General features: G+C 32.7%; 2 protein-coding genes across 3 annotated transcripts; one reads left to right on the forward strand and one right to left on the reverse strand.

Annotated features, from left to right (window-relative positions):
• Positions 10,798–17,491, forward strand: LOC107613705 (AUGMIN subunit 4-like). Of its 2 annotated transcripts, XM_016315815.2 has the most exons (12): positions 10,798–11,175; positions 11,388–11,530; positions 13,048–13,389; positions 13,512–13,611; positions 13,732–13,780; positions 14,415–14,508; positions 14,960–15,031; positions 15,117–15,175; positions 16,405–16,473; positions 16,557–16,608; positions 16,842–16,919; positions 17,141–17,491. In XM_016315815.2, the coding sequence occupies exons 1-12, from the start codon at positions 11,022–11,024 to the stop codon at positions 17,216–17,218; spliced, it is 1,290 nt and encodes a 429-aa protein (XP_016171301.1). In that variant the 5' UTR covers positions 10,798–11,021; the 3' UTR covers positions 17,219–17,491. The 2 variants fall into 2 exon arrangements, with proteins under 2 accessions (XP_016171301.1, XP_020964766.1); XM_021109107.1 differs by lacking the exon at positions 10,798–11,175 and having other exon boundaries at positions 11,333–11,530.
• On the reverse strand, positions 26,219–26,988 carry LOC107610721 (aquaporin-1-like). Its single transcript, XM_016312728.1, has 3 exons — positions 26,680–26,988; positions 26,543–26,602; positions 26,219–26,323 (listed from the first exon to the last, which is right to left on the reverse strand). Exons 1-3 carry the CDS (start codon positions 26,986–26,988, stop codon positions 26,219–26,221), a joined length of 474 nt encoding a protein of 157 aa, XP_016168214.1.

Consider the following 27,816-nt stretch of genomic DNA (forward strand, 5'->3'; position numbering starts at 1 on the left):
AAAACCAAAATTTTTTTATAATTAATTTTGTTAGTGAAATAACAATGTTACGTATTAAATTAGATTTTGAAGGATTGGCATACATGGCGTTTATATTTTTAAATCGACAAACAGGCTTGTCGTCTAAATAAGGCAGGTTAAAAAAGTTTGCATGCGATATTAATGGATTTAAATTCTCTAAATTTTAGATTTTATTTTAGAGTATAAAGTATGATCTTACACCATTAGAAATAATAACACAAAATGAAATATATATATTTTTATTTTCTATTGATTGTGCAGTGTTAATTTATAATATATTAAAGTATAATGTTCTCATAGATAAGAAAATATGATTTAATATTATTCTTTTTTAAAAATCATATCTGTGCAAACGTATTAGAAAATAAGGAGGTTTTTTTGTTGGGAAAAGAATAATCTGAACCCTGAAGAACCAGGTTATAAATTCAAATAATAAAAAATACATAAATTGGTTCACAAATAAAGCAGAATTACAGTTGAGAGGAATTTGAAAAAAAAAGTATAAAATTTTTTATTACAAGAAAGCACCAATGTCGCGTCATGCTGGAGGGGATCCCCTTGGTCTCATCGCTGCGTCGTCTTTCCCGGCAAGTTGGCGTGGACTCAGTGCTGCTGGTTGAGGAGATGTAAGAGAAGAGCAAAACAGAGAGATTCATAGAGGAGAGAGACCTCGCCTCGCCGTCGTCATTGCCATCGCCACCGCTGTTCATCACCTCTCTAGATCTAGTCGCAACGTCCAAGTCTCTGAGAATGTTCCATTACGAAGTGGGGGTGTAGGTGGAGGCCACTATCGGAATTCTTTGCAGCCGTTTTTCAGTACTTGAAATCTAATGGAGATATGGAGGAGACAGAGGATTCGATAAGGGTACTAAGCAGCAAGAAGATTGTCTCCCTTAGCTTGAAGTTCATAACAAGATGATGAGTTGGATTAAGGATGTGGAATCAAATGTACCTGCAATTGATGTGCTGGGAGGCAATTCACATAAACAAATCGGTGAAATTTTACAGCCAGAGGAAGATGGGAACACGAACTACCCTGACTTCAAGCCCGAATGTGTTGGGGTGTTCGAGGTCATCTCAATTGACCTAGTCACAATACTGCAGATCCGATGTCGCGACGAAGCTGGAAGCTGATCAATTTTGCTATTATTTTTTTTATTAATCAGAGTAGTATTTTGTGGATTGTGTTGGTATATAACTTTTTAGGAATTCCGTTACCTAATGCACTGATTCTATTCAACCAAGACACTATGGTTTTTGAGAATAAAATGTTATCTTCCAAAATAATACTAAATAAAAAAATATTGAGAATATTAAAACAATTATAGAATATTTTTTGTTTGATATTGTAAAATTTATCATTGTAATTTTTGTGTATTGTTTATTATTCTAATTTTTTTATAATATGTACTATTGTTCCTATTAGAAATGATAAATTAAATCACTTGGGATTTACTATAAACTCCTTTTTATTTTCTTCAAATTTTTGCAGGAAAAAAAATCATATGTCAATATGAAAGCTGAAGTTGTACATGAGAATATGTGTTTCACTAAAATATGTAGTGTTTGATCATTAAGATATAGGTAGTAATTCAGGCAATTTTTTCAGAGTATGGAGTTATGTTACATTATTTTAAGTCCATGTTACAAAAAAAAATATAATTGGTAAAAAACAATTCATTTTTTGTAAAAAAAAAAAACCAGTCTTTAAATAATTGGTCCAACTAAACTATACTGAACCGGTCTGCAAATTCATTAAACTTTGGGTTAAACATAGAATTTCTAACACTTGTTGTAAGGATACAATCCTAGCTATTGAATTTTCATCTTTCCACTAGATCCATCGAGGTATGAAAAATACCATCTCCACCAAAGACAAGGTCTAAAAAATAATAGTATGCCATCCAATGAAAGAATATAATTAAAAATAATAATTCTAGAAGTCTAACCGGTTCGATGATCAGTTCAGTTTCGACAACTATGACACAGAGGCAGCAACAAAATATGTTCTGACGAGGATTCCACGACAGTGTATAGAGAGTCCACAAAGAACATCATCTTCTTCAACGTTCGTGGAACTTTTATATGTTACTATTGGAGGAAGAAGGTCTACGTTGGAGTGGGTGGGATCCAAGTCGGAAGTATGGGTCTGTTGGGAATGGGTCGAACTCTGCGGGTTTTGCTCTCTACCATTTATTTCATTCAGCTTTGTTTTTTATTTAATGGTGAACATCCCAACGGCCCATCCTTTTCGGTTTTTGGCTGATTGTTTCTCTGCAGTCCATCTCAACCCATTCTTTTTTATCTTAAAATTACTTAAATGCCCTAACGGTAAACCCAAAATAATAACCGTGCTCAACTTTAAACTTGCTTTGACAACCCGTTTAGCAACTCATTCCAATAACTCACGTGTCTCAAGGTTATTGGAAGGTCAACCAAAAGTCATTCTTGGTCACTCTTGGTCACCTAATACATTGTCACCACAGAGTTGCCCATATATATATAATGCAGTTGATTTCAATCTCCTGCATAACCAGTAGAATTGTAATTGATCTAGAAGCTACTTAAGCTTTGTGTTTCCTAGAGACTCATATCTATATTGTAGAATGGAAGTTCATATGATATGGCAATTAAGCTAAATATGAGTAAAGCTTATGATGGTTTATTAAGCTAAATATGAGTAAAGTTTAGTTACAATGTTTGTGGTTTATTATGGATAAACTGGCCTTTAGAGATGGATTGGTTTAGTTAAAAAACTTGTAACAATTATATTATTTTCTGTCATGGTGAAAGGACAACCATTTGGTTATGTAAATCAAATAAGGGTATCTGTTAAGACAGAGCTGAACAAATTGATTCAAGGTTTTCATATCAACTATTAGTGTCCAACTATTAGCTATCTCTTCTTTGTTATTCATTCTATACTTTTTGGCAAGGCTTTCCAACAGAATTGTATCAATCTGTTGGTTGTTTTATTAGATTATGAGTCTATGAATGACCAAAAAATTAATCTGAACAAATCAGTTGTTTTTTAGTTCTAATACTCCATAACATATATAAAATTAGTTGGTTGCTGAACTAAATATCCAACATGTTGGCGTCTAGGACAAATACATTGGCCTTCCTTCGAATAAAAGGTCAAAAAAAATTATTTTTAATTTCATCAAGGTCAGAAAAAAACTTTAGTTTTGAAAGTGAAAATTACACTCTTTATATAGTAGATAAGTCCGGTAAGTTATTGGTGAGGCTATGTTTTAAGTTTCCAAATTCTCTTTGCTGAACTTCATCGACTAATGATGCAATTTTGGTGTGGTTAAACAAAAAATGAAAGGAAAATGATTTGGATCAGCTGAGACAAGTAGGAGACAAAATGAGTAGGAAAAAATACAAGGTGGTCTTGGTATTAAAAATCTAAGAACTATGAATCTATGGTCTGAGGTTAATGGCAAATATGTAAGCTTCATAAACTGCATCTCCAGGTTCGAGTCTTAATGGAGACAGTAGATTGAGAACTCTTAAGTAGAGTATGTTAGAGTATGTGCATGAGTGTAAGTGTGTGTGTGATTGTATGACAAAAGAAAATAAAAACTAAGAATCTAGCTCTTCTTGAAAAACATTGTTGGCATATTGCAGGTCAGTCTCATTCATGGGCTTAGAAGAGAATTTTGGATGGGAGAAAGATAGTAAAGAAGGGTAAAAAGTTTATCACGACCCTTGGCTATCAGATGCTTATCCATTCATGGTTCCACCCATTGTAAACCCTAAGTTTGGTATATTTTGAGTTTGCCATTTGTTGCATCAAGATAGGTACTAGAATGAAGGAGGACGAGTGCTATATGAGGCCGCGAACAGAATAATTACTAGCGCAATTTACCATAATAAATAAACTGACCTCTAAATTTATCAAAATATATATATTTTGCAAAATAGATACCGAAATGTATTTTTTTCATAAACTATGTAAATCGCGACAGGAGTCTCGCAATTTACGAATGCACGTAATCCGCTACAGGAGTGTCGCAGTTTGCGTTCGAAGCAAAGCATCACATAATCCGCAGTAGGGGTGTCGCAGTTTATGTGTGATTTGCAAACGTGCATAAACCGCTACAGGGTCTAGCGGTTTATGCTTTAGTGTGGAGTATGAATTATTTGATGAAATTTTGGTTTGCTTTTTTTTTTTATGTATGGAGCAACATAGGTTGGGATCCTGGGATGTTCTGTTTATTTATTTATTTTTATTCTAGACTATACCTTTTCTAACTATGGGCTTATTTCATTGGCTAAGTTCTCTCCATTTTGATTAAGGGAATCTCAATGATGATCCTGATTTTTCCTTCAAGTTTAATAACAATTTATTTTTATATAATATCAAATATGAAATAAATTACAATCTTAAAATAATTAATTGCATTTATATAGATCAACCATTAAAAAATAAGACTAGTAAGTTAATCTATTATTCATCATAACTCTTTTTATTTAGGTAGTACGTACTCGGTACTAAATAAAAAAATTTAACAAATATACTTGTTCAATTCTAAATTTTAGAACTATAAATTTTAGAATTAAATTGACTATAAATTCAACAAATGTATTTCATATTTGATATTATATAAAAATAAATTGTTAACTTAATAAAAAATTAAATAACTAAAAATGTACATTTAATAAAAATATAATTTTGAAAATAAAAATTATTTTTAAAAAATAAAAATAAAAAATAAAATCTAAACCTATTCTTAGCAATTCCCTTCTCTCTTTTTGTGAAACATCCAAACTTATTATTGTTTAAGTAGGAAAATTCAATATGATCAGACATGGGTGAAGCACTGAAACTCTGGTGAAAACTATGCTAAAGTTAAAGGTTCAGGTTGAAAAAATGTTCAACTGGAAGAAAAAAAAACACATATACACAGAAATCGCAGTTGAAAAAATGTTCAATTGGGAGCAAAAAACACATATACACAGAAACCGCAAGACCCTTGTAGCTGTTTTTAGCCATTTTGCATATCATCATAAATCATTGTAGGGGGCGTAGCGGTCTATACACGTTTGCAATTTACACACAAATTGCGACACTCTATAGCAGATTATGTACAGTTTGGTTTCGAATGTAATCCGCCCGTAGTAGATTACGTGTATTCGTAAACTACTGAACCTCTATCGCGATTTATATAAATTATAAAAAAAATACATTTTAATATCCGTTTTGCACTTTATATAATCTAATAAAATTAGATGCCAGTTTATTTATTATAGTAAATTGTTCAAATTACTATTTCCCTGACCGCAAAAAAATGTGTGAATATGGACAATGAATAGTAAGAAACAATATGATACGACTTTAGGATATAGAATAGCTTATGACTTTTTTCATGGAGCAATTGAAACATACTCTCATGTGATGAGAAAGAAACCAATCTGCCACTTTAAGTTAAAAATATTTTTGTGGAAGTTCTTACTTACTGGGTATCCCAGTACGTTAAAAGCTTCGTAATTTCTTCCATCATAAATGAGTGCTCAAGATATCACAAAGAAGAAAAATCAATCATCCTTTGTCAAATTAAATATTGTTTAAAAAATAAATAAATTTAATAATATTTATAAATAATTAAAGGAGAGAGTTGGAGTAGCATTTATTGTAGAAAAGATTGTTGAATCGCGTCTTAGGTGGTTTGGACATGTGAGAAGAACATCCAGTTAGGAGGGTGGATGAGATGGAAGATGGATAAAGGGCAAAAAGCAGAGGAGAATCTAAGAAGACCATCCATGAGGTGGTCAAACGAGATCTACATGTAAACGGTCTCTCTATAAACAAACGAGATCTACATGTAAACGGTCTCTCTGTAGACATGATATATGACAGAGTACAATGACGTCGTTTGATTCATGTAGTCGACCCCACTTAGTGGGACAAGGCTTTGTTGTTGTTGTTATAAATCATCACCAAATGTGATTAGAAGACAAATAGCTTAAGAAAGAGTAAAATAAGAATAAAGAGAAATTATTAGCATTCATTAGGTATGGCTATTTAGTTCACGCACTAGACTGCTGACTTCTTGCACTATCTCCGGCGCTGGGCTTATTAGCTTCTCAAAGACACACATATTCCTCGCTTTTCAAATGCTCCAACACAGCGCAGCAATGAAAAGGATCTTTTGTCTACCTTCGATTTGAGCCGCTGTCTAAGATAAGGCTCGTTGTCATCAATTGATAAAGGTCTCATCTTCTCTCTGCCATAAGTCAGGGGTTATTAAGCTTAATATCTATCTTTGAAAAAAAAAATAGAGTAAAGGACATTTTCATCCCTGACTTTTTTTTTCGCGAACATTTTCGTCCTCAAACAATGAAAAATACATTAAAGCCCCTGACCCTTGAAAAACGTGGACATTTATGTCCTTCCATTGAATTCAACCGTTTGCACTGGACGGAAAAGGCTGAGCTGGCAGAGGTGACACATAACGGAGGCCAGGTGGCATGGAACATTTTGTAACAGGACGTATAAGTCCCTGGAGACGGAGCATTTCGTAACAGGACGTATAAGTCCCTCGAGACGAAAACGACGTCGTTTCGTCTCCTCCCCCATCTGCCCTTTTCTTCTTCCTTCGTCCCTTTTCCCTTCCATTCTTCTTCCTCAGCCCCTGCCTCCATCACCGCCGCACAGCCACGCCTCCGTCAACCACCATCAACGCCGGCGACTTCCTCCTTCCTTTCTTTTCGCGTCCTCTTCCCTTTCTCACTCCCTTACTCCCATTAGTCTCTCTCTCCTCACCCTCCTTCCACCCACCGTTCGTCCGCGACAACCTTCTCGGTGACCCACTACTGTAGCGCCGCCGACTCTCTGCAAAAATTAGTCTCAAATCTCGAGGGGTTAGGGTTTTCCTCCGCACCAACAATAATGAACAGTGTCGGATCGGGACCCTCGAACCTTTGCATAAATGACACTCTCACTGACGACGAGCTTCGTTTGATCCTGGCGATGGTTTCACATGCTTACTCGAATTGGACCTTGCCCAGTCCGTTTCGCGGTCGTTCTATCCCGGCGTCACCGATTCCGACCTCGACGTCATTGCCAATGGTTTCATATGCTTGAGGGTCCTCAATTTGCATAATTGTAAAGGTGAACTCTTTTTCCCTTTTTTTCCCATGTTGTTTTTGTTTGTTTTGCGAGAAAACTGTTGAAATTGACATTTGGGATGTTGCTTTTCTTCTGATGGGGAGTGAAAATTTCAATGAGATTCACATGGAATGTTTTTGACTTTTCCCCTTCATAGATCAAGGAGAAGGACACTGCGTGGTTTGTCAAGTTCTGAGTTCCCTGGTGCAAGCATTGGTAATTGATTCATTCATTCTCTTAACTGCTTTTATATTGTTGAGCAAAGAGTGATTTCTAAGCTGTAAAATGATGATGCTTATTATTACAGTAAGAACTTGGGGACGTTGTGGGATGATTTGGGAAAAGCAATTGAAGGAACTGATGAAATAGAGATTGGGGAAGTGGATTGCAGTGATCATCAAAGGAGCTTTGTGGCATATGCTTATAATGTAGTGTCGCATGTTTCTTAAAATCTCATGCTATGTTTGAGTCTACTCTGCACTCTGCTTCTACATTTATGAGTTCAATGATTGATATATTTTGTTCTTGTAAAATTCTGAATTGCATTTGACAGTTAATTAAGTATCAACACTGTCAAGACACAAGTGCGTGAATGGAGGAAAATATTTTTGAATGGTCTTGGATTATTGGATATAATTTATGTGTGATTCTTTACTGCTTTATCTAATTATCTAAGCAGCCATGAATGAAGAAAGGTATTCTTTAACTCAATGAAAAACATCATGGCTTTTTTCACCATCAATTATTAACTGATTTATCCACTTAATTATTTATTTGTTTTACTTGCTGGATGCTTGTATTATCTATTCCCCATTGCACTCTCACCCCATGTGTTAACCAACGTTTGAGGGAGCATTAATAGATCGAATTTTAAGTTTACATGTTTTTTGAATTGCCAGGTTCAAGGGATGTTGATTCATTGAAGAACTTTGTTTTGGAAGAAGCTGATAAGGCAGCAACAAATGCACAAGCACAACAACTAGATAGTGATAGAGAACTATAACTACTTTTGAAGGTATATATTTTGCTTCAGCTTTATTTTTATATTCTCTGTCTGGACCCTCCAGTGTTATCCCTCGACACATGGAATTTTTTTGACAAATTGACCTTTGGTGAAGGCTGGCAAGAGAGAGAGAGAGAGAGAGACTAATGGGAGTAAGGGAGTGAGAAAGGGAAGAAGACGCGAAAAGAGAAGAAGGAGGAGGTCGCCGGCGTTGATGGTGGCTGACGGAGGCGCGGCTGTGCGGCGGTGATGGAGGCAGGGGCTGAGGGAGAAGAATGGAAGGGAAAAGGGACGAAGGAAGAAGAAAATGGCAGATGGGGGAGGAGACGAAACGGCGTCGTTTTCGTCTCCAGGGACTTATACGTCCTGTTACGAAATGCTCTGTCTCCAGGGACTTATACGTCCTGTTACGAAATGCTCCATGCCACCTGGCCTCCGTTACGTGCTACCTCAGCGCCACCTCTGCTAGCTCAGCCTTTTCCGTCCAGTGCAAACGGATGAATTCAACGGAATGACATAAATGTCCACGTTTTTCAAGGGTCAGGGGCTTTAATGTATTTTCCATTGCTTGAGGACGAAAATGTCCGCAAAAAAAAAAGTCAAGGACAAAAATGTCCTTTACTCAAAAAAATATTTCATCAAATTTATAAATTTTAAAATAAAATATAAAAATTATTTTTTTAAAAATAATAGAAAAATCTCTAAAAAGACTGAGGGTCAGCTCGAGAAGCTCTTGGCCGTCGATCATCTTCTCCTCGACGTCGTCTCCTCTGGACCTGCAGGTCGAAGCTCGTGGACGTCTTCTCTACATCGTTGTCGTGGACTTGCTGATCGAAGCGTGGTCAGTTTGATTCCCACCGTGCTGGTCAGTTTGCTCGATCCTCGTCTCTGTCTTGCCGTTCCTCCCTCGCCGGCAGTTGAGTTTCGTTCCTTCCTCGCCGCCTGTTTCGTGTCTCCGTCGCCGTCAGTTTGGTTACTCCGTCGGTGCCGGTAGCTCTGCATTTTCAATTTTTTTCTTTCTTTTGTTAATTTTTATGATTTTGAGTTTCTGTTTTTAAATGATTCTAGAACCTGGAATAACCGAATAATATTTATGGTTATGAGTAATCACTGCTGAAATCTATGTTTGTTTTAATTTATGTTTTGCTTATTTTGTTAATTTTACTGTTCTTTTCTGTTTGTTGTATTTTGGGTTGGGGTGAGTTGCTGTTTTTTGTTTGTTGTGTTCTGTGTTGGAGTTGTTGGTGGTGTGATTGCTGAGTTTGGATTCATTGCTTAGTTTTGTTTGTTTTTGGAATCTCTGACTCTTCTATTTTGAATTCTGAGGGTTTGTTCTGAGAATGGTTGCCGATTATTATTTAAGTAGAACTTAGAAGTTAATAAATTTTTATTTTTAATGATAAAATACGGTCAGTTTTGAAATTGTATATTGTATTTTTAATAATTTTATTGTATATTGAATTGAACTCGCTCAACTTCCGTTTGATTTTAGTTGGACCATTGACATTGAACCGGTTATTTTATTAGTTTGATGATCGGTTCGGTTTTCGCATCCTTATTAAAAACAATATGAAAAATGTGATATCTAAAAAGGATTTATAGTAGTCACCATAATATAGAACATTTTAGTTTATATTAGATGAATAATTAAATTTATTTATAGTAATATAATAAAAAAATTATGAAATGTCAAATATATATTTTTATATATAGTACCTAATTGATGATCAATTTTGGCTTAAACGCGGTACATAGCATAATTAATTCATATTTTATAGGATATTGATATAATGTTATTTAGCATGCTTTAAACTTATTATCTTTGTTTTTTCCTCCTTTTTTTTTCATTCTCTTTTTTTTCATTTTCTTTCTTCTCATTTTCTTTTTGGAACAAAACAACACATAGTTATCAGAACCGGACCGGATCGGTCGGTTTGACCGAAAAACCAGTAAACCGGTGGTCTGGTCGGTTCGGTTAGTGAGTTGAACCGAATATGTAATTGAACTGGTCAACGGTGGTCAAATCTGTTGAAAACCGGCCGATTCGAACTTCAGACCGCATCAAACCCGTGCGGGTCCACGGTACACATGCGCGCCGCTGAACCACAGTAGGAGCTCCCGTCCACATCAATTTCCAAAAAACGCGACATGGAAGATTCAAACTTGGAGTGATGAGTATGCAGACCCTCGCTCCTGCCGCTACGCCATCAAGCACCTTTATAATTCTTATGACAAAAATTAAATATATAATAATCATAAATGAATTTTTTTTATTCTTTTAAACATGAATTGGCATGGATACCAAACAAATAACAATACCTAATATATAAATATATTGATATATTAATATTGATTTTTTTATCTTTTATTTTCTCTCGTTCATTTAAATTGAAAAAATATTTTATAGTAGTGACTAATTTATTATCTATTTTTGCACCATAAATATTATCTAAGAATTGATATTTGATTAATGATAAATATATTTTTTTGAAAACATGTATTTAATTTTTTTGTTTTATTTTTATTTTTATAATTTTATATTTTTATTTAATTATGACCGGGTCAACCGGGTAAATTAGTGACCCACCGGTTAAACCAGTAACCCAGTGACCCAGTCATATGATCGGGTCAATTACCGGTTCGGTTCTGATAACTATGAAACAACAACTAAGGAGGGAATTTTAGTGACTTGAAAGATTGATACTTTAGTTTTTAAATTTAAAAAATTGATCAAGTTGAATTGCCGTTGAATCTCACGTTTGAACTCCAAATTCAGAAGCTCTTCAACAACAGTGATAGTAACTGACTGAATCTGAACAAGAGCAGTCGCCTTCCAAGTTCCAACCATTCCACCAAAACGTCACCGTTTTGAACTCATCAATGGTGAAGGGGCTCCACGGCCAGAACCTCCCTGCTGATGTGACACAGGTCGTTGATCAGCTGGAGCGCCATTGCTTGGCTCCTGATGGATCTCTCATCTCCAAGCCCCTTTACAACGATCTCCAACTCGTATCTCTCTCTCGTGCTATGTTGCTCCTGTGCTTGATTTTTCGCAAACAATTCTGGCTATTGAGATTTTTTCTAAAACCAATTTTGACTTGGGTCTAAATGTTTGGATGGTGTGATCCACAAACTCTTGGAAGGGTTGTCTTGTCTCTTTTTCCACAAGAGATGGTCATAATCATGAGAAAAGTTAGCATGAGAGGATGCATTGGGGTTTACTGATATGTGGTTCTGATACCGTGTGTTGGTTACACTTTCAGGCAATATATTCTGAGGCCATTGCTATGGTGGAAGAGTATCAGCAAGCCATTTCAATGTCTAGCCTTGGTGGACTTCGAGATACTGGCGGTCTTTATCCTCAGCTTGGGTTAAGGAACTCCCCTCAGGTTGAGTTATTATCCTGGAAAGCTAGTTTAATTTCGAAACAACTATTAGAATTGTAACTCTGTCAATTTTGGTCCTGTAATATTTACATTATGTATACGGAGAGAACGGTTGCACTCTACCAAATTGTTCCTTATGGGAATCGTTTGTTACATGAATTGTCTCCTTCCTTATCATAACTTAAATGATAGGCTACAGGGGTTGATATTTGAACATCAGTATAATTAAGATACTGTGATTTTAATTTAGGTATTATGAAATTGATAACAAAAGATACTATTGAGTTCTTCATGAAATTACCTAGCTCTATTCTAAGAGGTTCTTTCACAAGTAAATGAGGAAATAGGTGCTATAAAGTCTAAGCTCTCAATATAATTAAACAGAAGATGGGGGATTTTGGAACAACTGGTAGCTATTTATCCCTTATCCCATTTGCAATGGCACATTTATGTAAGATTGAAAATCACTCTTGAATTTATTAGAGGTGGAAGGTGTCTTCAGGCGTTAGTTAAGTTACCAATGTTCTTTGTTGGAAATTGGAATGTAGAGTTACAATAAACTATTGTATTAATAGACACTACCCACTTATATTTTAAATGTGTGTAAAAGTAACAAATGTGGAATTAGTTAAGATGGTGAGTGGCTTACACTCTAATCAAGAGGTATTGTGTAACCAAAAAAATTCTTTCCTATAGATTATATAAAATGAAGGGTATTTTAGGAAAAGTCATGCATGAAGTCTCTCCCATATCCCCATTATATATAATAGATATAATAGATATACCACCTCTTCGGGAGCTTCATTTGGTAGTCTTTTACTTGATTCAGTTTGTTTAGCAAATAAAGCCTGAGTCTAATATTTTGAATTTTTGTAAATGAGATGTGGGTCTATCTTCTGCTTATTGATACTATTCATTATTGTTAGCAGAGGAATTAGCTTAAATAATGTGTTTCTTGTGGATTAATATTTGCTTGGCAATGGTAAAGATGTGCTTCTTTGGTAGTTGGCTTTAATAGTCCTAAGAATATATCTTTGAACCTTAACATTACAAGTATGCTTCATTTTAGTCTTTGAAATTTCAAAATTAACTATTTGGTACTGAAGTTATATTTCATCGATCATTTTAGTCCTTGGCCAGTATATGATTAGTCAACAGTCATATTTTGCTGAGGTGTCACATCAAAGGACATGTCAGCATGTCACATAGCTTTCCATGTAGTGTTGATTGATGATGTGGTGTATGCCACACCATTGGTCAACATTACATGATATGTTAACTTGTTACTCAAACAAAATTGTGATGGTTGACCAAACAGGGATTGAAATGACTTGCGGAATGTTAGAGATTCAATAATTGATTTATTTAAAGTACTAAAATAAAGAGTGCCCATTTTCAGAGACCAAATTGAACCTTGACTTTTTTAGCTCTTATAGAAACATTTGTATATTTTTCTGTCATGTTATGATAGAATATGTTTCATTGACTTAACAAAAAAGTTACATATCCATCTGTATCAGGTTTATGAGACTTTGGAGCATCAATTGGTTGTGGCTGAAGCAGCCCAAAGGTTGAGGCTACCTCTTATCTCCAAAGATGGAGAAGTCCATACTGAGGATATTGAAAAATTGAGTGTAATGTCTCGAAGCTCCCTTGACAGTACCAACACCAGCACCACGAACAACTCAAGCACAACTTTGATTAATTATGCTACTCCAAACAGTTCAGTTACTGGGATTAATTCTTCCGTATCTGCTATGGATTCAGTGGAAGCTGCAGTTGGTGGTGTACCTAATCGTTTTCTTGGTATTACACCTGCTTATTTGCGGCAAACTCAACATCAACAAACACCATTATCTGTGGTATGCTATTTAGCAAAATATGAAAATCAGCTTCTAAGCAAGGACTTTCTATGATAGGTTATATTTTGATGTGATTCACTTGGTTATGTTTTCCTTATTGACATATGAAACACACTTTCTAGGATATGACAGAATATCACATGTCACTCTCACGTGAGATAGAGGCCCACTTGAAACTGAAATGTGATAAATTGTCCAATGCCTTTGTTTTAGATGACAATGGTAAGTTTGACCAGCATATTACTGATCTTATATAGGGATTTGAGGTTAATTGATAATTTTTTTTTTTGTGGTTTGGCATGTGATTTTTTTGCCAGCTGATTTCCTTTTCTCTTCACTCAGATTCTTCATCATCAGGAATTCAAAGTTCAAGTTCTCGGCTTCCAGAAAGGTCTGATCTCATGAAATTACCTTAATTCTTTTAGTAGTTGGCAAGCTGTATTGATTTTTACCCAAAGAACATTTTTATGGAATAAAGCAATTTTGTTATATATTGGACCTACAAGTATATCTAAACCCTTGTTTGAATCATATGTCATCAGAGTTAGGACATGCTAGGTTTTTTTATAGGCAGTCGACCTCGACATTATACAATGGCCCGCAAAGTCATGTCTGGATACTTGTTAAAGAAGTTGTACGAAGTTAGATATCAATCACGTTTTATGTAATGATTGTATTGTGTTAATGAAATTATCAATACTCAATATTTGTTTTACTTCTGTTGGTCTGAGTAACAGGTATCAATCTTATGCAAGTCTTGGTTTCTCTAGCACTACAAATATAGAGGATTTTTATTCCCTTTAAAAATATTCTGTTTCATTTAGGTTTCTAGGTGATCACAGCTATATTTGCCATTACTTATGTCTTATGCTAACCAGAAACATTCAAGCTTTGAATGAAATTTCTAATATAAAGTGAGTAACATAGCATTAATATGTTGATTGCATGATTCAGTATATGTAAGTTCCATACTGTACATATCCATGATTATGACTTCATGCTCTTCATATCACTTCTTTTTCCAGGGTCAAGCTGTTGATTGAGGAGATTGAAAGAGAAGAAGCTGCACTGCGAGATGATCTATATTCTGCAGATAGGAAATTTGCTGAATATTATAATGTACACACATGCATTTATTACAACCACCATCTTTCTTGCAGACAGATGCATTTTCCATAGCTCTACTGAATCTGTGTGCACACACGCATTATAGAGGGAGGGAGGGAGAGTGAATGAGTGTTTAAGATTTGCTTTTTGGCAGAATGCTCATGATGATTACATATTGAAAAAAATTGTTAGGGCCAAGTAGGAAAAAAGGGGAGGATGTGGGTTTCAACTGACATGAGCCCATTGATTTATCACTCAGTTTGAGCGGAAAGTTAGTTAGTAGTTGGGGTTGAATTGAAGGAAGTTCATTAGGTGGAGAGGGATTATGTCTGGTGAATAGGCGTGTTTTGGGGGAGGAGAAATTCTCAAGTTTTCTTAGAGTTGTACACTATACAGTGGATTTTCTTTCATTTCTCTACCGTACTAATTGGATACCAGTTCTAACAACCTTATTCTCTATCAGGTCTTAGAGCAGATACTTGGAGTGCTTATCAAACTTGTTAAGGATTTGAAGTTGGATCATCAGCATAAACATGTGAGTGACTATAATATGATAAAATCCATGATTTGATAGTTAAGGCTGTATCTTGATTTTTCCCAATGTGACAATGTATTTGTAGGATGAGCTGCAGAAGACGTGGCTCTGTAAAAGATGTGAGACCATGAGTGCAAAATTGAGGTTTGTTTTTTGAAATACGCCCTTTATGATGTCATGATTATCCAATATCAATTTGCTTTGAGGGTTTGGTTTGAAATGATAAGATGATAATAGAAAATCACAGAAGTGAGTCATTTGGTAAAAAGACAAGTTGCAACTCTATTTTCTTGGTAGGGGTCATTTGAAATTCAGCTTTTCCTAGTCTTCATCTGTAAAATTTCCTTATTCGGTCTCTTTTTAAAATTCCATGATTGGCTATTCACCACATTATTTCTTTGATGACTTCTCCAACATTCTTTTTGGTGCTTCCCCTGCTGTGACTATTCTGGTAGCCTCTTGTCCACCCTGTGCTCCCATCACCGCACCTTGCTGTTCTGCAACTATTCATTGTGTTTCCACTAGTGTCCACCATGAATGGCTCTTTTCATTGTGTTTTTCCTGGATGATGACCCTGTGATCGCCGTCATCTACACAGCCAAACCAGGTGGTTGCATTTTGTGCCGGTCACCATTGTGCCTCAATGTGCCTTGAACCTTCTTCTTCTGTGCTGTTCAACCGCAACAGAATTTGTGCATGTTGTTGAACAAGAGTTATGAATGGATGAAAAAAAATAATGGGAATGCTAAGGAGCTAACACTTTTAGTGGTTCAAATATAAGACAAAATAAATAAATAATGGTCACCTAACATTTCTCAAAAATTAATGTTACCTAAATATTGTACATGAACAGATATTTCGAAACATCAAAAGTTAAAAATGACATAAATTGCAATTGACAGAATAGCTGGTTTGCCTTGTATTCCATATTATTTTTTGGTTCAATTACTTTGAAGGTCTTTATAATTTCAGCCAATTTTGAAATAGGTTATTGTATTTTAAAGTTTATAATCAAATCTCTATTTTCCTTAAATTTTTCAATTAAATACCTATAGATAAATATTTATATCATGTTTTTATATTACAAACATTTCTGAACCAGGTCCCTCTAGTTTAAAAAGTATTGTCATCAAGACCCAATACTGTAAAAAATTTCGCAGAGTGCAGGTATACGACTATTTTTAATCTAAAAGTACTTGATGAAAAACATTTGTACAGTATACGGGCTTGATTAGAAATGTTTAATTGATACCCGTCTAACTGAAAATTAAGTGAACTGGAGAGGTTTTCCAGAGTAAATTAAACTTTATTTTTTTTATTATTGGTAGAAAGTTGTTTGTTTAATAAAAGATATATTTGCCATTGCATATCAGGGTTCTGGAACATATTCTCCTGCTTGAAACTTATACAAAGGACTCTATACCCGCGCTTCATAAGATAAGGTACAACTGATGACATCTGTAAGTTCATAAGCAGTTCTTGATATAGTATTAATCAACTATCTTTTATCCATTTTTTATCTCAGGAAATATCTTGTTGAGGCAACTGAAGAAGCATCGATTGCATATAATAAAGCAGTATGTTCCTACTCCCTATGTCTCCAGTTCCATGGTTGAAAAATTTGGAAATTAAACACCTAGCTTGTGGTCTCATTTTAATTATACCTTTTAAATGGTTTCGGAATGTGATTGCAGCTAAATGGTAGTCATATAGTATTATTATGTTCATGACTCTTATGGATTGTCTTTTCCTCCATTGTTGTGGTTGTTCATCATATTTGTGTTGGTTGGTATTCTGGCAATTGTACCAGGTAACTCGCTTGCGTGAATACCAAGGTGTTGATCCTCACTTTGACAACATTGCAAGGCAGTATCATGACATCGTAAAGGTGATTTATTTTGCTGAAAATTTATGATATTTTATATTTACATTTTTTAGATATATATACATATATATCAACCTCACAAAATTTGGGACAGCAATAAGAAATTGTAGGAGAAATATACATCTGTTGAACAAAATTGAAACTCTGAGAAAGCAGGAGCTAAAATTCATATCAATACTCCTTAGCGATGATCTTGTTTAAATTGTCTGATTGGTGGTGTGCAGAAATTGGAGAATATGCAATGGACAATCCACCAAGTTGAAATGGATCTGAAACGTTTACCAGATAACACCACCAGTTAGGAGTTTTTATTCATTTGGCCTCTTAACAGTGGTTGGTTTGATTTCTGTAAATGGTAAAAAGTGTATATTGTTTGGTTATATGACTCTGCAGTGATTGTTACTTGTCACCGATGATTTAGAATGATGTCTTACATCTTCTCAAGATTTTGTGCAATTTTCAAGTTGTGTGCTTTAAACATTTCCCAGGAATGATTCTCAATTTTTGTAGAAAGGGGAAACATAACTTTTGTACTTTAATATTGAGATTATATTAATCCATTACCTCAAATTAAATAGATTGCAAAACATTTTTGTAAATGTTCTTTACTGGTACTTTTACTAGCAGTTTCCCGAAGTCTTTAGACATGCTAAAACCTTAAAAGATTAATCTTTGTTACAACGAAATTGAAGCCCGTTAAACATTTTGCTGCTTTTAGTTGTTTACCAGCTAGTTATGTTATATACTTCATGTATGTCATAATGCCGATGGCAACTAAAACTTCAGAAAGATAAAAACATGATTGTTAGGAGAATGAACATATACACAATATTGTCATTGGACATTGGTTACACAGTTATAAATAGGTAAGATTTGAAGAAATAAGGGTTGGAATCTCGTATTAGAAAACACTCTCGTACACTCGTATTCTTAGCGAATTTCTGAATCTGTTAAGAGTTTTTTTTTTTTTTGTAGGGTTCTTTCCATGTATTTTAAATTTCCTTTAAAATTCTTGTCATATTTATCTTTCCTGCAAATTTATCTTTTCAGCAAATTTATTTTTTCAGTTTTCTTCTAAGATTCAATATTTTGTATTTGATTTTAAAAGTTTTTCGATCTTATCGAAGGCAGATTAATACTTTATTTAAATTTAATGTTATTCATTTCAATTCCATTCATTTTACTTTCTGGACTATATCCGGTAAAACTTAGATTTAACCACTACAACCAAGAATCTCGGAATTGAATTATTTGCAAACAACAATCTTGGAATAAATTCAAAATCAGGAGATATCTCCGTAAGCAAAACAAACGCAAACTAGCGAGGCCGTTACTCAACATCACTGTGCCAATCATCTATAAAAAAGGGACAACCACTAACTAAGGGACAAGAGATTGTAGGGGTGGAAACAGGTCAGGTCAGGCCAGGCTTTACTCTTAACAGGCCTGGCCTGTCATGTAATTAATTGGCTTGAGTCTGACCTGCAGCCTACTATAGGCACTTTATAAAGTATTAGGTCTAGCCTATTGTTCAGCTTGACCTGGTTTAAAACCTGTTAAAAGGCTTGATATTTTTTTTTACAAAAATAAAAATATTATTTAAAATAAAAATCATTTTTTAACAAAAATATTTATATGTAATATGTCATATTTAATATTTATAAGAATTTTTAACACTTAATAATGGAGCTGACGTGGCATGTTTCTGAGAGTGTTTCTCGATTTATTTCTTTTAACGCATTAAATACAAGTTATTAGTCATTAATTAATTTGATTAATTTATTAGTCATTAAAATAATAAATTTATGAATAAAATAGGCAATTGAGATATTTTCAGGACCGCCTTACTAAGCAAGGCGGGGCAGGCCAGCCCCCAGATGGCGGGCTTTTGGCAAGACAGGGCGGGCTTTTCTGTTTGTCACCCTAATGGGGACATGGACATAAGTACCTGCCCCATAGAACATATTAAATATACGCAAATATAAAATTATTAATTTATCATAATTTATATATACATAAATTCATTTCTTGAATTTAGTAACCCTAATTTCTGCCTCTAATTCAAATTCTTTCTTTTTCTTTCAGATTCATTCTCAGTCTCGATCCTCTCTCTCTAACTCACTTTCTCTGCCTCTCAAGTCCGTCACTACGTCGCTCAGTATCGTTCCAAAAAATTATGTTATGTTATTATGTTGAAATATATTTTTATGTTTTCTCCTTTTGAAATGTTATTTTTCATAACGAATATGTTATAAATTGTGTTGAATTATATTGAATCGATTATTTTATGATTATTATATTATGTATTTTTGTGTTAATTTTTTTCAAAAATTTTCAAAGAATATTCGTAGATACTCGAGGAGATCTGCGTTCCCTAAAGAGTAATTAAACAAGAACTTGCAATGACAGAGAAGGAACGGATCATTTTTTTTAAATAAGAGTGAGGGATGGAAAGTGGGCTTCTCACGTTTCCCTAAGTACTCATTACCATATCTAACTAGCAACGAGATCCAATCTGAGCCGATTTAAGAGAGGATGCGTGGACTTCATCTACGTTGGGCATTTAAGGTAATGAACCTAAGTCGGATTTGGGATCCTAACAATGGATTTTAGTTGATCTTGCTTGCATTGAGGTCTTACTAGGCCCAAATATATCTTAGATTAATATTTTAAGTCATTGTTATAGCAAATACTATACTAAATATTTTAAAAAATTAACTATCTCTTTTTTAGTTTTAAATATTATTTTCTAATATAACAAAAAAGTGAAAATAACAATAATCACTCACATAATTAAAATAGAGAATTTAATATATACATGACACTATATATATCAATGATTATTATATATAATATATAATTTTTTTTCTGTCATGACTATTTATATAATTTATTGAACAATTTTAATTTTTTATCTTAACATTTAATAAATTAATTTTTAATTCAATTTTTGGTAATTAAAATTTAAATAATTGAAATTATTAAATGCTCAATATTTTGTATCGAACCAATTTATTTTTTTATTGAAATTAAAAAAATGAGTTAATCAATTCTAAATTTAAATTTAAATTTGAGTAAGAAAATAAAAAAAATATTTTAAATTTTATCTCACTAACCAAAATTAATTTCAAGATAAGAAATTATTTTGTACATTATATATATATATTATAAAATAGTATGGTCATTTGTTATTTTTTCATGGTAAATATTGTCAAATAAAATAGTGTAAAAAATTAGAAAAAATGTATTTACAAGTTTAGAAAATATTAATTTATTTTTTAATAGAATAAATTATATATTGAATAATAAAAGTTGTTATTGGTTTCTCTTTGCACTAACTAATATTCAACGATGGTGTTTCGGTACACTATGTTACCAAGAAATATTAATCGATCAATCTAATAACTTTTGTAATGACATAAGTTTATGAATTTGAAAATTTAGAAATCATTTCATAAAATATGAAGTTTTAACAAGTAACAATGCTGATCATATTGTTTTGACTTCAAGAATGAATATGATACCAACAAATAAAACTGTCCCAAGTAAATTTCAACAAAACAAAAGTCCATAAATATTGTCATTAATGGAAAATTAATCTATTTTAAAGACAAATACAATTTTTTTCTACGGATTTCCTAACTTGGCAAGTCGATGACTAATCCACCACATATTAATGCTCTATTTATTAAGGGTCTGTCGCTAACTAATGGATTGTTATACACACAAGGCGAGATTCGAACTCTAAATACTTGCTTAAACGGATAAATGAGATGACCATTCACACCCAATCCAAATTGATTAAAACAAATATTAATTATTTTTAATATTTTTAAGTTGTAAAATATTTATAATAATAATAATAATTATAGATATTTTTTATTTAAATTTTAATAAAAATTTTTTATATAATTTTATGTATTATCCCGTGCAAGATACGGGAACATATACTAATTTATAATAAAATATAATAAATTTAAAATATCTCATAATTTTGTTAATAATAAAAAATTATTTATATATTTAATTATATTTTAACAGGCCTGACAGGTCAATAAGACTAATTATTGAGTCTGTGTTTGGTCTATTAACATATTAAGGCTTTTAAAAGAGCCTAAATTTGTGCCTCTTTTATAACAGATCAGACTAAATACAAGCCAGATTACAGACTCCTGGCAGATCGCCTGTTTTTTTTCCACCCCTAAGAGATTGAAAGCACAGAAAAGCAAGAATAGAAAAAAGTTCACTTTTAAGTTTTTACCTTTATATTTTCAAAAACTCTACTGACTTAATCGTCCGAGTGTTTTGTGCATGTCCTCCCTCCAACGTTCTAGCTGGTTAAGAAGTGACGAATCCTCGAGGCCGAGCATAGCGGTATCCCGAGCTAAAGCTTCAAGTTGGCTATATTGTTAATCGGTGCATAACACTTTCAAATTTATTTGCTTTCATTTTCAGATTTTTTTTGTTATTTTAATCGATTTAAAGAATTTTTGATGCACTTTCGAAAATTGATACTCGTAAAGAAGAGTAAATTTTGCTCCCAAAATTTAGATATTAAACAATTTCGATTTACTAAAAATCGGTAAAACAATAATAAAAAATTTTAAAAAATAAATAAAATTTGTTATTTACCAATATATCTTAGTTTAAATATTTATCTTTTTCAGTTTTATTACTTATCCCGTTGTCATTGATAAAAATAGTAAAAATACACGTACCTTTTTATTATATTGGTTAATAAATAATTTATTTTATTTATTAAAAAAATCCAATATGAGTAAAAAACACTTGTGCGCTATATACGGTTGATATCAACCCTAAACTTTTTCAGCTAATCTTGTTGACTCTGGATAATAGGATGTGATGATTTGGTTGATTAACTTTATATTTTGTTAGGAGAGAAATGAAGCTTCACTTTCTTGCATATATATCCTCTATATCATGCAATTAATGCCCTAAAATTCCATGCATTGTACTTTGTAATTGCATATCACTATCATATCGGAAAGATACACTTAAACAGAACAAAAGGGGTGACTGGTGAGTCATCAAAACTAGAGCTTAAGAAAGGCAATCAGAGTTGTATTAACCCCTTTCTTTTGCTTAACCTTATACAGAATTAATGAGAGAAAAATCTATGTTGCTTTCACTAATTGGACTTTTTTTTAATGACAATTTGTTTGTAAATGTAGATCACTTGCCAATTCTTAGGAAGAGGACAAGAGTGCGTTTAACAGCACACAAAGCAATCACCGCCATAAGTTAATCTCATCACTAGCATAATGTAAGTATTAATTAAAGGAAGTGAGGGCAATAATGTCATTTTATTGTTTATTCAAAACCCTCCTTTTTCTTTTTGTTCAACTTTCTCATATAATCTATGTAGCATGATCAAGGTCTATTAGTAGGTCTTCAAATATAGAAAAAGTATATGAAACCGAGAGATTACCAACCAAAAACTAAACAAAATCACATTAATTTATATTAATAATTAATTTTAAATTTATGAATTCAAAATTTAAAAAAATTAAAATTAATTAAGTAAACCTAATTAAAACTTATAAAAGCCTTCCTCTTCTCTCTCACATTAACCTACCCACCTCCAACAATCACACACAGACCTCTTTCTCTCACCAATGTTGCTGGGAGCGCCGGCGACTTCTATACTCTCCGGGACGCCCTCAACCGCGGCGTCACTCGCAAGAACGCGTTCGAAGCAGTTGAAAGCTCCATGAAAGAAAGCTAGCTGTTGGGGCAGTGAGGATAAGGACTGGATTTGCCTAACACTCCTCTCATGATTGATTATTTGTTGCTGACATATCTTATTTTCTTGAATCCACAGGCTCTTGAGGGTTATGGTGCGGTCTATGAGCCAAATTATCGGTGAGTGCAACTGCTTGTTGCTTATCATCACTACAGTAATATAAAATCTTGGACAAATTTGTATATGTAATGTATATTATTTTATACTTTATAGATAGAAATGCTTCATTATGGTATAATATGGGACATGATTGTCTCAAGATCTTCTGTTGATCATGAGCCGTATAATCAGATTGATGCCTACAGGGAAGCCGATATCGACACGTTCCCAGAATATGATAAGTTTCGAGATGGTTATGGCAGCATTGAAAACTATGGTGATCGAGGATATGATAGACCTGCCAGGTTTGGAGGACATGACCGTGATGATTATGCATATGATGACTATGGCTACAAGCCCCGTGCTTCTCATCATCGTAGGGAGGATAGCCATGAGAGGGATTATAAAAAAAAATATTCGTTTAATTTAAAAAAAAAACATCCTAATACTTAACAAAAGAAACATCTAATTATATTTTAACAAAAATAATTAAATATCTATAAAATTTAAAAAAATATGAAATTCTTAAAGAAATAAAGACATTCACATTTGTAATACAAAAAAATTCGAAAAATATATAAAAGAACATCCATTTAGTATGAAAAAGAAACATTTTGATACTTAGTAGAAGAAACATCCATATATATTAATTCGTACAGATTTTGAATCCACCCAAAGATATTTGGCTGATTTTTTACTAATACCCTTTTGATTCACTAACATTGCTCTTTTGGAAATATGATTGAAAAGTTTTAAGGTGTTTCATTTACTTTATTAAAACTTTAATGTTCCATGTACGATTAAGTTGCACGTTGATTTTTTTTGTCTTGTAACTATTTATAAAAAGACGAAAATAACCCTTCAATCATAAAGTAAAAAGATAAAAAGATAACATAAGTAGCTTGAACCTTAAAGAAACTTGCACTGCTGCACATGAAAGCCATGTGCAAAAATTTTATTTCTTTATTTATTATGAGTTATATTGTTTGTGAAATCTCATTGAAAAAAAAAAGAATTTTGTTTACAAAATGCTTAAAAATAAAATTACTTGCAGTAGTTTGAGCTAAACGTATAAAAATTCACCAATAACAAATTTATTAAATAATTATGTATCTATTTTATATATTATTTTTTAATTTGAGAAGTTATGATTTATATAATTGACACATTGATTTTAATTGAAAAAAAATTAAAATTATAAACTTTAATCTTATCTCATACATGATAAATGACACATTATTAAATTTATAAAGACTTAAATTGAATATTTGCAAATATGATAACATTATGTTGCTACAATTTACTTCGGGGTCTGGCTCGGGTAAGTCAACATAGAAGGATCCCTGTCTGATTGGTGATATGGTTTGCATGACGACGGCTTGCTGCTTGATGAAGTTGTAGAGATGTTGGTGGAAGTTGCTGTCGAAGGAGAAGCAATTTTCAGTGTCTCCTGCTACGCGGTGTTTCGAGGATCCGGAACCTTCTTTTCTGCAGAAGTGTGGGAGAGACTGATAGTCCATTACCTGCTCACAAGTTTCGAAAGAACTTTTAAGGTGATCAAATGTTCTCCGGTTATTTCGTTAGAAAAACGTATTTTTCTATTGAAAAAGATCAGTTTTCACACAGTTGAATCAAGTTTTTAATAATCACGATTTCATTAATATCAGATTAATGACAGGAATTTAGGACGGAAAAACATGCAAGATTTATGATATATCACATCATATATAATACAGAGGTAGGACAAAATGTTGATCTAATCAATTCCATTTTCATTTAATGCATGTCTAGCAAGAGTAAATTCACAATTTAAAATTAAATGTTAGCATCTTCATTAGATTGGGGATTTGGAGATTTCATAACAGTGAATAGGAAACTTGACAAACTATGTTTCTTATTTTCAAGATCTTTTTGAAGTACAAAGTGAAAAACAAGAAAACACACCGAAAACGAAAACAATAAATGAAAATACAAACCACATGGACCTAAAATCCATGAGGATGATAATGTGTAGTGAGTTAAGTTGCACCTAGCTGTGTATCCAAATACAACTGCTCCATTTATGAGTAATGCTACACATCCAAGTCTTTTTATGAACCAAGTCTAACCAAGTTAAACAATAAAATTTGAAATAATACTAGCTATAACTGATATTTGTTATGTTAGACTAATTTGGTTATACTTAGTTAACAAAAATACTTAGATGTATAGCATTATTTTATTTTTTTTCTTTAGGTTATTCAATATATTTAATATTAATATTATTTCTCTTTAATAAGTATAGATGAACTAAAAAGACAATCATATTTGCCTGACATATAATGACTTCTTTTGTAAGACCCGGTTAATTAACGGCTAATTAACCCATATATGAGAATTTATTCTAGAAAGCCAAAAATGATATTTTTATNNNAATAAATTTAATATTAATTTTAAATTTATTTATTAAATGGTTTCTTATATATATAAAAAATAATTTATTATGGCTTTACAAAATTTGAGAGTCTATAATTCTAGTTTTTTTTTTTTAATTTGACTATAGTTTGGTTTAGTAAAGCTTTTTGAAGAAGTGTTTGTACTTTTTAAAAGCACAAAATTCTTCATTTTGTGTTTGGTAAATCAAAAAGAGTATGTGCTTATATTTGCAGTTTTTAAAAGATCGAAATAATTTCAAAAGCAACTAAAATGGAGCTTTGTGAGGTATCAGATTTCTTGAGAAGAAAAACACGAAACAGGTAAAAGAAGGAGAAGAAGGAGAAGAGAGAGTTAAAAAGTGTGTTGAGATTTTTCAGAATGATTATTAGATGATTACACTTGAAGTGATACTAAGTTTGTAATATATAAAGTGATTTTAATAGAGATTTCTGGAAGAGCTAATTGGCTCTTCTTCTAACAAACCTTGTTGATCTGCCTCTAACAAACTCTACTGATCTAGCAAGTCAGTTCTAACTAACTCCTTTTTGCTGCACGTGCTTTTGTGTGTGTGCAATTCCCTGTTATTATCAGCAGTTTTGTTACTGGGTTCTCGTCTATCGTCACAGCTAACATCAACTCTACTACTTGGATTTTCTTGCTCTCTTTCAACTCTGCTACTTGGATTCCATTACTCCCTCTTAATAAGCTTTTCAAAATTGGCTTGTATTTTTTAAAATTTAAAAGTTTAATATAACCTCATATATTAACTAATTTCCAAATTTAACGTTTAAATTTATGTCTTTTATAGTACTTTTAAATTTTAAAAGCTATTTTACCAAACGTAATTGTTGTTACTTGTGTTTATTAAAAATAATTTTTAATTTGATTTACCAAACATAAATGCTACACTTTTTAAAAAGTAGAAGTTTTATCAAGGGTTAAGTACGATTTTGGTCTCTAAGGTAGGGGCTGAAAATTTATTTCGTCCCTGACCTTTTTTTCGCTACAAAATAGTTCAAAAGGTTTAACTTAGTTTTAAATCGTCCTTCGGATTAAAATACCATTCCCCTTTCCCTTCTTCTTCAAAATCAACCCGAATTTCCTTCCCCTTTCCCTCCTTCCCCAAAATCTACCAGAAATAAAGCAGAAGCAACAGTAATAATGAAACAACAACAACAACTAGAAGCAGAAGAACAACAACAACACCAGCAGCAACAATAATAAAATCAAAAACAAAATCAATGATATCAGAAGCATAAACAGAAGCAGAAACACAAAGAAATGCCAAATGTAATCAGAAGCAAAATCAATGTAATCAGAAACATAAACAGAAGAAAAATCGAATGACTATTTGGTGATACACGGTAGCAAGAGCAGCTCTAATGAAATGTCCAACCCATAAAATCCACTACAATGAAGAAAAGGACATATGAAATTCAGAAAGAAATGAGTGAGAAAAAAAAGCCAAAGACAAAAAAGACATACTTGATCATTCCATGCATGGTCTCTGTTGAAGATTATGGCAACACCAAGACTCCTAGCTGGGTTAATCCTAGTTCCAGTGATAGGAATGGTTGTCAAGTAGACCAAGAAGATAGCAAATCTGATTGAAAACAGCGGCGACCGGCGAGGAGCAGCAATGACCGGCGACCAAGCGAGAAGGAGAAGTAGAAACAGCGAGTAGCGAGTAGCACACGACGTCCACCCTCCCGGATCTGCTAGCGTCGACATCGAGGAGCAGCGACGACGGATTCCCTTCCCCTTTCCCACCTTCCCTTTTCCCTCTTCTTCCATTAAAAACCCACCTCTCCTAGCATGATTAACCCTATTTTTTTAATTAGGGGTAATTTGGTAATAAAAATTAAAATTTTAGTAAAAATGACGATTTTAAACTAAGTTAAATCTTTGGAAACATTTTATAGTGAAAAAAAGGCTGGAGAAAAAATAAATTTTTAACCCATGCCTTAGAGACCAAAATCGTACTTAACCCTTTTACCAAATTAAGCTTTCATATATCTTTCACTTAAAGATGTTAATTAAAGACTTAATATTTTATTTTTTTAATAAATATTTTTCACCAATAATGTTAACGATGCACATAATTCATTATTTATTTTTTCTATCAACCCTTATTATTTATCTATTGTTAATTTCTAAGTTATTCTTAATAAGTCCTGCTCATGAAACCATCCATACTACTATCTTATATCATAATTTAGTTAACAAAAATGATAAGATTAGTTTTTTTTTCTAAGATTTATCATTAATTAATTTATTAAAAAAGATTTTAATAAATTTATTTCTTTAATTAATGAATATTAGATAAAATTAATTTATTGTCAAATTCTATATTATTCTTAAAAATTTAGCACAATAAATTTAATACTCATACTTTAATATGTAAGCTCATTTTTTATAAAAGAATAGAAATCTTACAACAAAATCATCAGTCTAACTTGCCCAATGATACAATTTTAAATATATCTACTCAAATTAGCTTGACGCTAATTTGGACAAAAAAGACATTTTCAAATCAATTAAACTGTCCAAAAAATGTAACGGTTGCATGCCTACCATATAATTTTTTTTGTGAATGTCCACAAAATTTTCTTTTCTTAAATC

The sequence above is a fragment of the Arachis ipaensis genome, chromosome B08 (genome assembly GCF_000816755.2).
Source record: "Arachis ipaensis cultivar K30076 chromosome B08, Araip1.1, whole genome shotgun sequence".
NCBI classification, from domain to species: domain Eukaryota; kingdom Viridiplantae; phylum Streptophyta; class Magnoliopsida; order Fabales; family Fabaceae; genus Arachis; species Arachis ipaensis.